The following is a 14413-nucleotide window of genomic DNA, read 5'->3' as shown; positions in this document are numbered from 1 at the left end:
GGAGATGTGAATGAGGAAGATTTTCATGCAGAGAGTGGTGGGTGTCTGGAAGGCGCTACTAAAGGAGGTCATCGAGTCATAGAGATTTACAGCATGGAAACAGGCCCTTCGGCCCAACTTGTCCATGCCGCCCTTTTTTTAAAACCCCTAAACCAATCCCAATTGCTCATATTTGGCCCATATCCCTCTGCACCATCTTACCCATGTAACTAACTGAATGCTTTTTAAAAGATAAAATTGTACCCGCCTCTACTACCTCTGGCAGCTTGTTCCAGACACTCCCAACCCTGTGTGTGAAAAGATTGCCCCTCTGGACACTTTTGTATCTCTCCCCTCAAACCTATGCCCTCTAGTTTTAGACTCCCCTACCTTTGGGAAACGATATTGACTATCTAGCTGATCTGTGCCCCTCATTATTTTATAGACCTCTCTAAGATCACCCCTCAGCCTCCTACGCTCCAGGGAATAAAGTCCCAGTCTATGCAGCCTCTCCTTATAACCCAAACCATCAAGCCCTGGTAGTATCCTAGTAAATCTTTTCTGCACTCTTTCTAGTTTAATAATATCCTTTCTATAATAGGGTGACCGGAACTGCACACAGTATTCCAAGCGTGGCCTTACCAATGTCTTGTACAACTTCAACAAGACGTCCCAGCTCCTGTATTCAATGTTCTGTGGTGGAAACACACACTAGCAACATTTAAGAGGCATCTGGATGGATAATGAATAGGGAGGGAATAGAGAGATACAGACCGAGTAAGGACGGAAGGTTTTTTTTAAGTTTAGTGAGGCCATCATGGTCAGCACAGGCTTGGAGGGCCGAAGGGCCTGTTCCTGTGCTGTACTGTTCTTTGTTCTTCCACCTCAGAGCCATCGCCCGACTCCCCCAATCTCAGCTCTGGAATTCTCACCCATTCCATTGTGACGTCTGGAACCTCCGAGCACTCCTTCATTGCGCATGCGCCAAACCGCGCACCGTCCCCAGTAAATATGGCGGCTGTTCACACGGGCCTGTCTCGGAGAAAAGCCTGAGCAGCTTCCGCCGCTACAAACGCCGCATCGGAGCTTCGGCCTACACGGGATGTTTATGAGGCCTCCAAACCTACCCGCCGGCTCCATCCCTCCCTCACGACCCATCCCACGGTATCTCACCGGCTGAGAATTTCCACAACCGCCTCGATCGTGAGTTCTCATCGGCACTGCGCATGTTCTCAGTCACAACAGGAGTGTTCGGGTCTAGACCCGCCCCTCGTTCACTCCGATTGGCTGGAGGACCAGCCTCTCTTGCTCGGTCCCCCAGCCCTGCCCTCTCTTTCTATTGGTCCAGAGCCGCCGTCAATCACTCCCAGGGCATTGTAAGCTGGAGCATGCGCAGTGCCGATGCTTGGCTCAGGCTGCAAAGCCGCAGGAGCAAAGCCTCAGAGATTGAAATCAATGGGTTGTTGTAAAGCAGGAGGTCAGGGTTCCAGTCAACAACAACTTCTATTTATTTAAAATCCTTAACATCAGAAATCATCCCACTGCATTTCACAGGAACATCCAGATACATCAGGATATATTAGCACAGATGACCAAAAGATTGGATAATCAAAGAAACCCTGTAGTACAGAAAGAGCAAGAAGTTTAACAACACCAGGTTAAAGTCCAACAGGTTTATTTGGTAGCAAAAGCCACAAGCTTTCGTAGCCTTAAACTCCTTCTTCAGGTGAGTGGGAATTCTGTTCACAAACAGGGCATATAAAGACACAGACTCAATTTACAGAATAATGGTTGGAATGCGAATACTTACAACTAATCAAGTCTTTAAGGTACAAACAATGTGAGTGGAGAGAGCATTAAGACAGGTTAAAGAGATGCGTATTGTCTCCTATCTGGAGACAATGCACATCTGGATTCAATCGATTGATATGGGAAGGCAAAAGTGTAACCAAAACAGGGAGAGTCCATGTGGACAATATGGGGATGGATACCGGGAAGGGATTCTATTATCTCTCTGATCGGGAAATTCATCGATACTGTCACACTGGTGTGAGGCCATTCACCTGCCCCCTGTGTGAAAAGGGATTCACTCAATTTTCAAACATGTTGCGACACCAGCGGGTTCACACTGGGAGAGGCCATTCTTCTTCTTTGTGTGTAAAGGAATTTGCTGATAACCACAGCAAGTGGGCTGCAGTTGGAAGAATTTTTATTTATATAGTGCCTTTCACAACCTCAGGGTATCTCTATGCGCAGTAAGCCTCCACAAACAGAAATGTGATGATGATCAGAGGTAATCTGTTTTTCGTGAGGTTTATCGAGATTGAAAGACACAATGAATTTAAAATAGAATTTTACAATAAGTTTGAAAACAATGTTACTCAATCTGAAGCTAGGGTCTTAAATCTAAACAGAGGTAACCGCAAAGTTATGAGGAGGCAACTTGTTTGTGGTGGATTAGGAAAATACCAAAAAGCTGTGGATCCATTATCAACAAATGTATTCCCATAAACAAAGCTGATAACTGACTGAGTCAATCTCTTCCCACACACACAACCACCATCATCCGGAAGGACAAGGACAGCAGACACATGAGAACACCACCTGCTGCAAATTCCCCTCCAAGCCACATGCCATTGTGACTTGGAAATATATCGCCGTTCCTTCACTGTCACTGGATCAAAATCCTGCAATTCCCTCCCTAATAGCACTATGGATATACCTACACCACATGGACTGAAGTGGTTCAGGAAGGCAGCTCATCACCACTTTCTCGGTAAATTTATGCAAAAGTCTGAAAACATGTACCAAACGACTCAAGAACAGCTTCTTCCCAAAAGTCATCACACTTTTGAATGGTCCTATTAAGCTGATATTTCTCTTCACCCTACCTGTACCTGCAATACTATATTCTGCACCCTATCCTTTCCTTCTCCCCGTGTACTCTATGAAAGGTATGTTTTGTCTGTATAGCGCACAAGAAATAATACTTTTCACGATATCCCAATCTATTTGACAATAATAAATCAAATCAAAATTTAATGCTCATGTTCTGAAGTGGAAACCATGCAGGGCAGCCACACCAAACAGTGCCAGTGAGTAGAAAAACTCCATCTGCATTGCCCCACCAAACACTCCCAGCCCATAATGAGCTGGGTTCCGGGCGGTTAGTTACCAGGCAATGAAATTATGTCATAAAGCAACACCATTTAATCCAGCTGGTCCTCTCTTTGACCTTTTAAAGATGGAGAACTGGGACATCCTATCTCCAAACACATTCCCCCCCTGTTCACACTGAGAATCACGGTCACGGGCATTCGGCCTCTGATATTCGGGTAAGCGTTCTCCAAGGCGGCCTTCGCGACACACGACAGCGCAGAGTCGCGGAGCAGAAACTGATAGCCAGGTTCCGCACACACAAGGACGGCCTCAACCGGGATATTGGGTTTATGTCACACTATTTCACATAAATATTTCTGCTTTTTTCCTCCTGAGTCTTTATCATGCGATCCTAGAATCAGAATTTATGTCACACTATTTGTAACTCCCACAGTTGCGTGGACCTGCAGAGTTTCACTGGCTGTCTTGTCTGGAGACAATACACATCTTTTTAACCTGTCTTGATGCTCTCTCCACTCCCATTGTTTTGTTTCTTAAAGACTGGATTAGCTGTAAGTATTCGCATTCCAACCATTATTCATGTAAATTGAGTCTGTGTCTTATAAGTTCTGTTTGTGAACAGAATTCCCACTCACCTGAAGAAGGGGCTCAGAGCCTCGAAAGCTTGTGTGGCTTTTGCTACCAAATAAACCTGTTGGACTTTAACCTGGTGTTGTTAAACTTCACACTGAGAATTCCAGACTGGAGAACTGGGACATCCTGTCTCCAAACACATCCCACCCTGTTCACACTGGGAATCCCAGGGTGGAGATCTGAGACCAGACAGGATAGATGCAGGAAAGATGTTCCTAATGGTGGGGCTGCCCAGAACCAGGGGGTCACAGTCTGACGATGCAGGGTAGACTGTTTTGGGGAGATAAGCAGAAATTTCTTCACCCAGAGAGTGGTCAGCCTATGGAATTCGCCACCATAGGGAATAGTCGAGGCCAAAACATTGTATGTTTTCAAGAAACAGTTCGATATAGCGCATGAGTGAAGGGGATCAAAGGATATGGGGAGAAGGTGGGATCAGGCTATTTAACTGGATGATCAGCCATCATCAAATGAATGGTGGAGTGCGTTCGATGGGCCGAATGGCCTCCTCCTGCTCCTATTTTCTATGTTTCAAACATATTCCTCCCTGTTCACACTGAGACTCTCGGGGTGGGAAGTGTGATGTGTTTGGGACAAATTGCTATTTGTAAAGTGAAGGTAGATCAGCAGCAGGAGTTAGTGAAGAGAGTGATGATAACCAGGCAGATTCACTCACCAGGAAAGCTTCTCCAGAGGAGATTCCATGAGATTCACCCAAAACACAATTATTGCCACCCTGACACAATGGAAATGTTCAAGGGGTTCAATAATCGAGCAGAGATTTGATGAGAAACCTCTTTATCCAGTGAGTATTTGCCATGAATGGATTAAGGCAGTGGGCGGTTGAGCCGCTTTCACGGTGATGTTCGCAGTCGGGTGTCCCTGGAGTGGAACACGTGGTGTCCATCAGCATGACTAAGATCCTCCATGACCAGTGGGCAATGTGGGGGCTGGAGTGCTTCATTTCTCCCCAGAACCACATCCTGTTTTGAAATTTGTAATTTTCCTTTGGGGGTTTTGTTTTTGGTGTTCACAGGAATCTGTCTGAGGCTCTGACATCCAGGAAGCTCACCTATTTTGGACATGTGTTGTAAATAGGGAGGGACGGCACAGTGGTTAGCACTGCTGCCTCACAGCGCCAGGGATCTGGGTTCAATTCCGGCCTCGGGTCACTGCCTGTGTGGAGTTTGCACTTTCTCCCGGTGTCTGTATGAGTTTCCTCCGGGTGCTACCGTTTCCTCCCACAGTCCAAAGATGTGTGGGTTAGGTTGACTGGCCATGCTAAATTGACCCGAGTGTCAGGGGAATTAGCAGGTAAGTATGTGGGGTTACGGCAATAGGACCTGGGTGGGATTGTGGTCGGTACAGACTCAATGGGCTGAATGGCCTCCTTCTGTACTGTAGGGATTCTATGATTCTCTATGAGTATTTGGAAAAAGAGGGACTGCAAGGCAAAACACCTGGAAAATGTGTGCAAGGAAGGCCCAAGATGGCACGGGTGGATAATATCAGAATGTGGACTGGTCTCTCGATGGGACAGGCAGTGAGGGCAGTTGAGAAATCAGTGGAGAAAGATTGTTCAGAGTGCGGCCAACCCTGAGAACGAGGATGGAAGAAAGACAAGACACCTGTAGTGATAGGAAAGACTATTTACTATCCAGGATAAAATGAATACACCACATCTGCTTCTGTGGATCATTTCAGTGGAAATGTGCTCTCCCAGGCTCGAAGAGCATCAGCCCACTGGAAGACATAAGACTGGCCAGTCCTGCTGAGCAAAACCCTCCGACCCTCTCACTTCACCAACTGTCAGAATGAACATGGTTCAGTCCTGGATGTGATTAACAGCAGCAATAACAGCAGAATCCAACCCCTGTCATCACTTGTGAACTCGCCGGTGTCTTAGCAGGTGAGATGAATCACTGAATCCCTTCCCACACACGGAGCAGGTGAATGGTTTCTGCCCGGAGTGAACCCGCTGGTGTTTCAGCAGGTTCGAAGATTGAGTGAATCCCTTCCCACAGTCACGGCAGGTGAACGGCCTCTCCCCAGAGTGAACTCGCTGGTGTGTCCGCAGGGTGGATGAGTGAGTAAATCTCTTCTCACACTCTGAGCAGGTGAACGGCCTCTCTCCCGTGTGAACTCTCTGGTGTCTCAGTAGGTGGGATGAATCACGGAATCCCTTCCCGCACTCAAAGCAAGTGAACGGCTTCAGCCCAGAGTGAACCCGCTGGTGTTTCTGCAGATTTGAAGACTGAGCGAATCTCTTCCCACACTGGGAGCATCTGAATGGTCTCTCTCCGCTGTGAACCCGCTGGTGTGTCAGCAGGGTGGATAAATCACTGAATCCCTTCTCACACTCTGAGCAGGTGAACGGCCGCTCCCCAGTGTGAACTCGCCAGTGTGTCAGCAGGGTGGAGGAGTCTTTAAATCCCTTCCCACAGTCAGAGCAAATGAACGGCCTCTCCCCAGTGTGAACTCGCTGGTGCCTCAGCAGAAGGGATGGATTAGTGAATCCCTTCCCACATTGAGAGCAGGTGAATGGCCTCTCTCGACTGTGAACCTGTTGGTGTGTCAGCAGTGTGGACGACTGAGCAAATCCCTTCCCACACTTGGAGCAGATGAATGGTCTCTCCCCAGTGTGACTGCGTCGATGAGTTTCCAGCTCAGACGGGGACCTGAATCCCTTCTCACAGTCCCCACATTTCCACGGTTTCTCCATGGTGCAGGTGTCCTTGTGACTCCAGGTTAAACAATAAGTTAAATCTCACATCGAACACGTGTGCAGTTTCTCCCGCTGTGAATGGCGATGTTTTTTCAGGCTGTGTAACAGGTTAAAGCTCTTTCCACAGTCAGTTCACTGGAACACTCTCAATCAGGTGTGTGTGTGTCTCGGTGCTTTTCCAGTCACACTGATGTTAGAATGGCCGATGGTTTCACATCCTAGTGAATTGAGTGAATCAGATCTTGATGTTTGTTTTGAGATTTCTGTCTCAAAATTCTCCCCTTCTAATATCCTGTAAAAGGAGTTCACAAAAGTCACCACTATTAGTGTAGGATAAAAATTCAGAACAGACAGTTTTAGTTTCTCTGGAACAATCTACCTCTCATTCCCCCAAAGCTGTAAATCTCTGTCTATTTTTCCTCCATTCTCAGTCTGCTGTACCTCCTGAAGATGCTAATTCATGTTGATTGACAGATCAATACATAATGCTTCCTGTCCTCAACACAGAGACCATAACATCATGGAAAGAAGGAGGAATAGACCATTCGGCCCATTGAGCCTGCCGTTCCATTCAATAAGATGATGGTTGATCCGATTGTGCCCTTAACTCCACGTTCCCGCCTGTCGGCCATAACTCTTGTGGATAACAATCTGCCTAACTCAGCCTGACGCAGCCTCCACTGCTCCCTGGGGAAAATAATTCCAAAGACCCCCTGAGGGAAGAAATTTCTCCTCCTCTCCATTAGAAATGAGAAACCCTTTATATTTGGCATTCTGCCCATGTGGGGAAATAACCTCTCTTCATCTGTCAAGCTACCTTGGGCAGCACGGTGGCACAGTGGTTAACACTGCTGCCTCACAGTGCCAAAGATCCATGTTCAATTCCCGGCTTGGGTCACTGTCTATGCGGATTCTGCACATTCCCCCCGTGTCTGTGTGGGTTTCTTCCAGATGCTCCGGTTTCATCGCACAGTCCAAAAGACGTGCTGGTTAGGGTGCACTGGCCAAACAAAATTCTCCCTCAGTGGACCCAAACAGGCACTGGAGTGTGGCAACTAGGGGATTTTCACAGTAACTTCTTTGTAGTGTTAGTGTAAGCCTACTTGTGACACGAATAAATAAAATTTAAACTTAAAAAGATTACCCCTCATTCTTCTAAACTCCAATGAGTACAGGCTCAACCGTTCCCAATAACACAACACCTTCCCAGGTATTAGACTGGTGATCCAGTATAACGTGGGAAAATGTGAACTTGTCCACTCAGACAGAAAGAACAGAAAAAGCAGCAGCTTATTTAAATGAATTGCAGAACAAAGAACAATACAGCACAGGAACAGGCCCTTTGGCCCTCCAAGCCTGCACCGATCATGTGTTCCTAACTGGACCATCCGTTTGTATCCCTCTCTTCCCAGTCTGTTCATGTGGCTATCTAGATAAGTCTTAAATGATCCTAGCGTGTCCGCCTCAACCACCTTGCTTGGTAGTGCATTCCAGGCCCCCACCACCCTCTGTGTAAAAAACTTTCCCATACTTATCTGTATTGAACCTTGCCCCCCTTACCTTGAACTTGTGACCCCTTGTGTTTGTCATTTCTGACCTGGGAAAAAGCTTCCAACTGTTCACCCTATCTATGCCCTTCATAATTTTATAAACTTCTATTAGGTTGCCCCTCAAACTCCGTCTTTCCAGGGAGAACAACCCTAGTTTACTGAATCACACCTCATAGCGCATACCCTCCATACCAGGCAACATCCTGGTAAACCTTCTCTGCACTCTCTCCAAAGCCTCCACGTCCTTCTGGTAGTGTGGCGACCAGAACTGGACGCAGTATTCCAAATGTGGCCTAACCAACGTTCTATATAACTGCAACATCATATGCTAACTTTTACCCTCGATGCCCCGTCCAATAAAGGCAAGCATGCCATATGCCTTCTTCACCACCTTTTCCACCTGTGCTGCCACCTTTAAGGTTCTGTGGACTTGCACACCCAGATCCCTCTGTGTGTCTGTACTCCTGATGGTTCTGCCATTTATTGTATAGCTCCCCCCTGAATTAGATCTCCCAAAATGCATCACTTTGCATTTATCTGGATTAAATTCCATCTGCCATTTCTCCGCCCAATTTTCCAGCCTATTTATATTCGGCTGTATTTTCTGACAATGTTCATCACTACCCGCAACCCCAGCAATCTTTGTGTCGTCCGCAAACTTACTAATCAGACCAGCTACATCTTCTTCCAAATCATTTATATGTATCACAACCAGAACTCTGAGGTACAGAGCAATCTGGGTGCCTTGGCAGGGGAATCACAAGTTAGTTTCCAGGTGCAGGGTTAATACTCAGGTCCATGAACTCCATCACCGTGCACCCCACAAACTTTGTCACCCTCATCAGCGATACTATCCTCCTCCCTGACCACAGGCTGAACCAGACCAATTGCAATCTTCCTTTCCTATTTGACCTCGAGTTGAACTATTGGCGACATATCCTCACCGTCTCTGATATTACTGTTTCCACCTCTAAGACAATTAGATCCATCCTGCCTCAGTTCATTTGCTGCTGGACTTCTCATCTTGCCTTTGTTACTTTCAGATTTGACTATTCCAACGCTCTTCTGACCGATCCCCCATCTTCCATTCTCCATAAACTTACCCTCCTCCAGAACTCTCTGGATGGTTGGCAGTTTAGTGGGAAAGAGTGAATAGAACGGAAGATGGGTTTCATGGACAAGATTAGCTCTTGAAGGGATATGGGAAGATGGAGAGAAACTAAAGAAAGAAGTCAGTTTAAGGCCTGGGCTGGGCAGATCTTCAGAACAATTTTGAACTTCCGGGGTAGTGGACGGGAGGAAAGCAGCAGAGGCAGCTGATCAGATTGTCTCAATCTTAGTGACAATGGGGCAGCACAGAGGCAGAGTGGTAGCATTGCTGCCTCACAGCGCCAGAGACCCAGGTTCAATTCCAGACCAGGTGGGCAGTTTGCACGTTCTCCTGAAGTCTGTGTGGGTTTCCTCCGGGTGCTCTGCTTTCCTACCACAGTCCAAAGATGTGCAGGTTAGGTGGCTTGGCCATGCTAAATTGCCCCTTAGTGTCTAAAGATATGTGGGTTGGGTGTATTGGCCATGATGGATGCATGGGGATAGGGCCGAGGTAATATGCTCTGTTGGAGAGTTGGTGTAGACTGAATGGGCCGAATGGCCTCCTTCCACATTGCAGGGATTCTATGATTCCATGAGCTCCTCACACTCGTTGCTTTGGCAAGAATGGAGGAGACTGGGATACCGAGGATGTTTTAAAAAGAGCTAACTTGTGTTAGAGATATTAAAATTATTAACCACACTGGCTGTTCCAACACAAAGCTGATTTATTTGACTTTTATCCAGAATATGATCGGGATCGAGTTTATCAACATCAGCAGAAACAGAGCACAAAGGTATTTTTAAAGACAAATGATAGAAAAATATCAGGAAGGTCAATGCAATAAGAAGATTGGATTAAGTAAAAGCAAATTACTGTGGATGCTTGAAATCTGAAATAAAACAGAAAATTTGGGAAAAACTCAGCAGGTTTGGCAGCATCTGTGGAAAGAGAAACAGAGTTAACGTTTCAAGTCTGTACAGATCAGGTAAGAATGGCAGATTTCCCTCCCTCAAGGACACTAATGAACCAAAGATCCAATTTCTGGACTGTCAAGTTGAGATTAGGGAAGGGGATGAGAGTGAAGGTAAAGATTATGGGTGAAGACTTGAAGAATATGAGTAGCTTCAAGTTCCTGGGGTCAGTGATGGGAGGAGATGGAAATTTGGAAATGAAGAAACAGATTAGCTCTGGCTGCAGTAATTGGAAGATGTGCAGTGGAATATTCGGTGATAGAAAATCATCACTGAACTTGAAAAGAAAGAATCTACAATCACAAAGTAGTTGAGGCCAAAACATTGTGTGATTTCAAGAAGAAATTAGATATAGCTCTTGGGACTAAAGGGATCAGGATATTGAATTTGATGATCAGCCATGATCATAATGAATGGCGCAGCAGGATCGAAGGGCCGAATGGCCTACTCCTGCTTCTAGTTTTTATGTTTCTATGTAGTGGAGAAGAGATTGAAATGGTCTGGACATCTGTTATGGAGAGTGAGGGAGGAAATGTGGTGAGGGGAGTGATGGACATGGGACTGTCAGGAAGAAGGAGAGGAGGAATGTCTAAGACCAGATGGAAAGATGTGGTGGACAGAATCAGAAATACAGTGGGATTGGGAGAGGGATGGTGACTGACAGGAGGAGATGGTGAAGCAGCTTTGTGGTGATTCCAAGTAAAATCGGAAGAGGAGGAAGAAAAACACCCAGATCCCAGTGAACATGGATGTGGTTAACAGCAAAACCAAATTGTGGTAGTTACTCGTGAACTGACTGGTGTCTCAGCAGATTGGATAACTCGATGAATCCTTTCCCGCACTGGGAACAGGTGAATGGCCTCTCCCCAGTGTGAATTCGCTGGTGCCTCTGCAGGTTGGCTGACTGAGTGAATCCCTTCCCACATTTAGGGCAGGTGAATGGCCTTTCTCCAGTGTGTGTGCGCTGGTGTTTCAGCAGGGTGGATAAATCAGTGAATCCCTTCCCGCACTCGGAGCAGGTGAACGGTCTCTCCCCGGTGTGAATTCGTTGGTGAACAGTCAGGTTTGTTGAACTCCTGAACCCAGTCCCGCAGTCAGTGCACTTGAATGGTCTCTCGTCCGTGTGAACGCGTTGATGGGACATCAGTTGGCTGGAACTTTTATAGCACTTCCCACAGTCTGGGCATTTAAAAGGTCTCTCGTCAGTGTGAACTCGCTGGTGTATCAGCAAGTCAGATGGCCGAGTGAATCCCTTCCCACACTCGGAGCCAGGTGAATGGCTTCTCCCCAGTGTGAGTCAGTTTGTGTAAATGCAGGCTGCCGGACTGAGTGAATCCCTTCCCACACTCGGAGCAGGTGAACGGTCTCTCCCCAGTGTGAACCTGCCAGTGAACCAAGAGGTTGGATAATTGAATGAATCCCTTCCCACACTCAGAGCAGGTAAATGGTCTCTCTCCAGAGTGAACTCGCTGGTGCGTCTGTAGGTGGGATGACCGAGTGAAACTCTTCCTACACACGGAACAGGTGAATGGCTTTTCCCCAGTGTGATCACGTTGGTGTGTCAGCAGGTGGGATAACTGAGTGAATCCCTTCCCACACTGAGAGCAGGGGAATGGCCTCTCCCCAGTGTGAACTCGCCGGTGATTCAGCAAGGTTGCTGACCGAGTGAATCCCTTCCCACACTCGGGGCAGGTGAACGGCCTCTCCCCACTATGAAGTCGCTGGTGATTCTGCAGGGCAGATGAATGACTGAATTCCTTCCCACAGTCCCCACATTTCCACACCTTCTCCCTGGTGTGACTGCGCTTGTGTCTCGACAGGCCAGATGACTGGCTGAAGCCTCGCCCACACACAGAACACACGTACAGTTTCTCTCCACTGTGAACAGTGCTTTTTCCTTCCATGTTCAAAATCCGATGAAATTCAGGTTATGATAAATTAGGTGACCCCGTCAGATTTTGATGTGATGTTTGATTTCTGTTTCCTGACTGCAAATCCTCCCCTTCTAAAACCCTGTGAAATTGATTTAAAACAGAAAAAAGGGCGTGAGAGAGAACCCACAAGAACACAAAGGCAGGTTGTGAAATTGAGCTGAATGAATCTGGTAATTTGTGGGGCAGGCACTAGGAAAACGTGACCATGGAAACTGCTGGATTGTCACAAAAATCAGACAGGTTCAGTAATATCCTTCAGGGAAGAGAACCTGCCATCTGTTCTGTGCCTTCACAAGACTCTGGACACAATGGGTGAAGAGAGATAGAGAGTGATATATATACACATAATATATACATACACACGAGAGAGATTGCCCCAATACAAACTTCACTCCCTAACCGCGCTATCCTTCTCCCGAGCAACTATCTGAAGTGAAATTAATTTCACAACATTACTGCCATCCTTTACCCAAAACTGAGCTTCCGACCCTGTACCTCTAGACTTAACCACCCCATCTCTGAAATCTCCTCCATCACACAACCCTGTGAGATATCTGTACTGATCTAATTGTGGCATCATGAGTGTGCCACATTTCAATCACACCAACACTGTGAAAAAGTGTGTGTAACTGGAAAACACAGATCAACATCCACAACCAACACCCGCCCCGATACAAGTCATTCTTAATTGGTCAATCTGTGCTTCAAGGCTCGGTTCTGGGACAAACGCCTGCAACAAAATAATAGCAAAATACTGTGGTTGCTGAAAATCTGAAATAAAAAGAGCAAATACTGAAAATACTTAACTTGTTAGCAAGTAACTGTGGCAAGAGAACAGAGTTAAAATATCAGGGTGTGCAGAATCCATATGGATATACAATCAGGATCAAGCGTAGGCCATTCAGCCCCTCAAGCCTGCTCCACCATTTAATAAGATCATGGCTAATCTGACAGTAAGTTCAAATCTTCAATTCCAGGGAATTATGGTGCAGATTTGATGTTTAATATCAGCCAATGAGCAAAAGAGAAATGATCTCCAGTGCAGGAAAAATAATTCCTGACCATTGGAAGATAAAGATGGTACATCAGAAGCACATAGCTGAGGGATGGGAAAAGGTGAAAGCTTCATTTAGATACAGTTGCAAGAAAATAACAGTAAAGTACCAAACACGGTTAAAATAAATCTACCACTAGAAAAATAGAGAGTTAAACAATGACAGAGGTAATCAGAGAGGGCAGAGGTGAAACAGAGCAATGGATGGATATAGATTCAGATCCAAATGAAAGGACTCAGACCAGCCTGAGAGGTAGAACAGAGCACAAATAACAGAGCATAGCACTAAAAGCACTGGATTGTAGATGAATGCTCAATAATACTCACTTCTGGAACTATTTGAAAACCTCCTGCTGCAGCTGGAAAGATATCAGAAGCATTGGAATCAGAGAAATCACAGACTTCAAATCTTCCAACTCCCTGTAAAAGGAGATTACAAGAGTCATGTGTCAACTGTGGTTAGAAAATAAGAGATAAACATTTTTCTTGGTTTGCGATTGCTCCCCTTTTAACCCCCTGTAAAAGGGTGCAGGATTATGTAAAATGGGATATGCTTACATTGGAAGTAATTCAGACAAGGTTCACTGAGCTGATTCCAGGCACGAAGTGTTTTTTTTAAATGAGGAAACATTGGGCAGGGTGTACCTATACTCATTAGATTTTAGATAAATGTTGTAACTGAAGCATATAAGATTCTGTGGGTGCTTGACAGGATAAGTGCTGCAAGGATGTTTCCCCTCAGAGGGAAATGTGGAACTGCAGAGACAGTTTAAAAGGAAGGGTTGAAGACAGATGAGGAGAAATCGCTTCGCTCAGAGGTCCAGTAGCCTGTGCAATTCTCTCCTTCAGTGAGCAATGGAAGCTGGCTCATTGGGTATACACACAGTAAGCGTTTTAACAACACCAGGTTACGCTTACTGTGTTTACCCCAGTCCAACGCCGGCATCTCCACATCATTGGGTATATTCAGGGCTGTGTTGTACACCATTTTTACCGACAAGGGAGTGGTGGGTTGGGGAGGTTGGGGCTGGAGGAACATTGAGTGAAGGCAATGATCAGATGAAGCACTGAATGGCAGAGCAGCCTCGATGGGTGGAATGGCCTGACACATGCGCACTGATTCACATTCCCACCTACAGAATGGCGGCAGTCGGCCCAGGCCCAACACTACCAGCTGCGGCTCCATTTGGTACAAACGGGGGGACCGGGATGTTCTTTCCCGGGATTTGAACAACATGTTTCCGAAGCCTCTCCAACCGCCACATTCACCGCGCGCCGCTCTTCACCTCCTATTGACCCGGGATCCGTCTGTCGCCATTTCCCGCACTGCGCATGCCCGAGGCTCCGCCCCTCATTC

At 46.5% G+C, this 14413-nt stretch overlaps 1 protein-coding gene and 1 pseudogene across 5 annotated transcripts in view; both read right to left on the bottom strand.

Moving 5' to 3' along the window:
- The window catches only part of LOC144483143 (uncharacterized), a 40893-nt gene extending 26480 nt beyond the window's left edge, over window positions 1–14413 (bottom strand). Inside the window, exons 1-3 of one of the 5 annotated variants that reach the window (XM_078201933.1) lie at window positions 14343–14413; window positions 13384–13476; window positions 5367–6749 (exon numbers count right to left, since the gene is read on the bottom strand). In XM_078201933.1, the coding sequence (XP_078058059.1) occupies window positions 5612–6454 (843 nt within the window). In that variant the 5' untranslated portion in view covers window positions 6455–6749; window positions 13384–13476; window positions 14343–14413 and the 3' untranslated portion in view covers window positions 5367–5611. Of the gene's footprint in view, window positions 1–1152; window positions 1258–5366; window positions 6750–13383; window positions 13477–14189 lie in introns of those variants that run through there. The other 4 variants (XM_078201934.1, XM_078201935.1, XM_078201936.1 and 1 more) reach the window with 4 other exon arrangements.
- LOC144483172 (uncharacterized) lies at window positions 10850–11972 on the bottom strand (annotated as a pseudogene).

Source organism: Mustelus asterias, unplaced genomic scaffold (genome assembly GCF_964213995.1).
Source record: "Mustelus asterias unplaced genomic scaffold, sMusAst1.hap1.1 HAP1_SCAFFOLD_47, whole genome shotgun sequence".
NCBI lineage: Eukaryota > Metazoa > Chordata > Chondrichthyes > Carcharhiniformes > Triakidae > Mustelus > Mustelus asterias.
The sequence above is the reverse complement of the archived record's forward strand: the minus strand, read 5'-3'. Positions and strand labels throughout refer to the sequence as shown.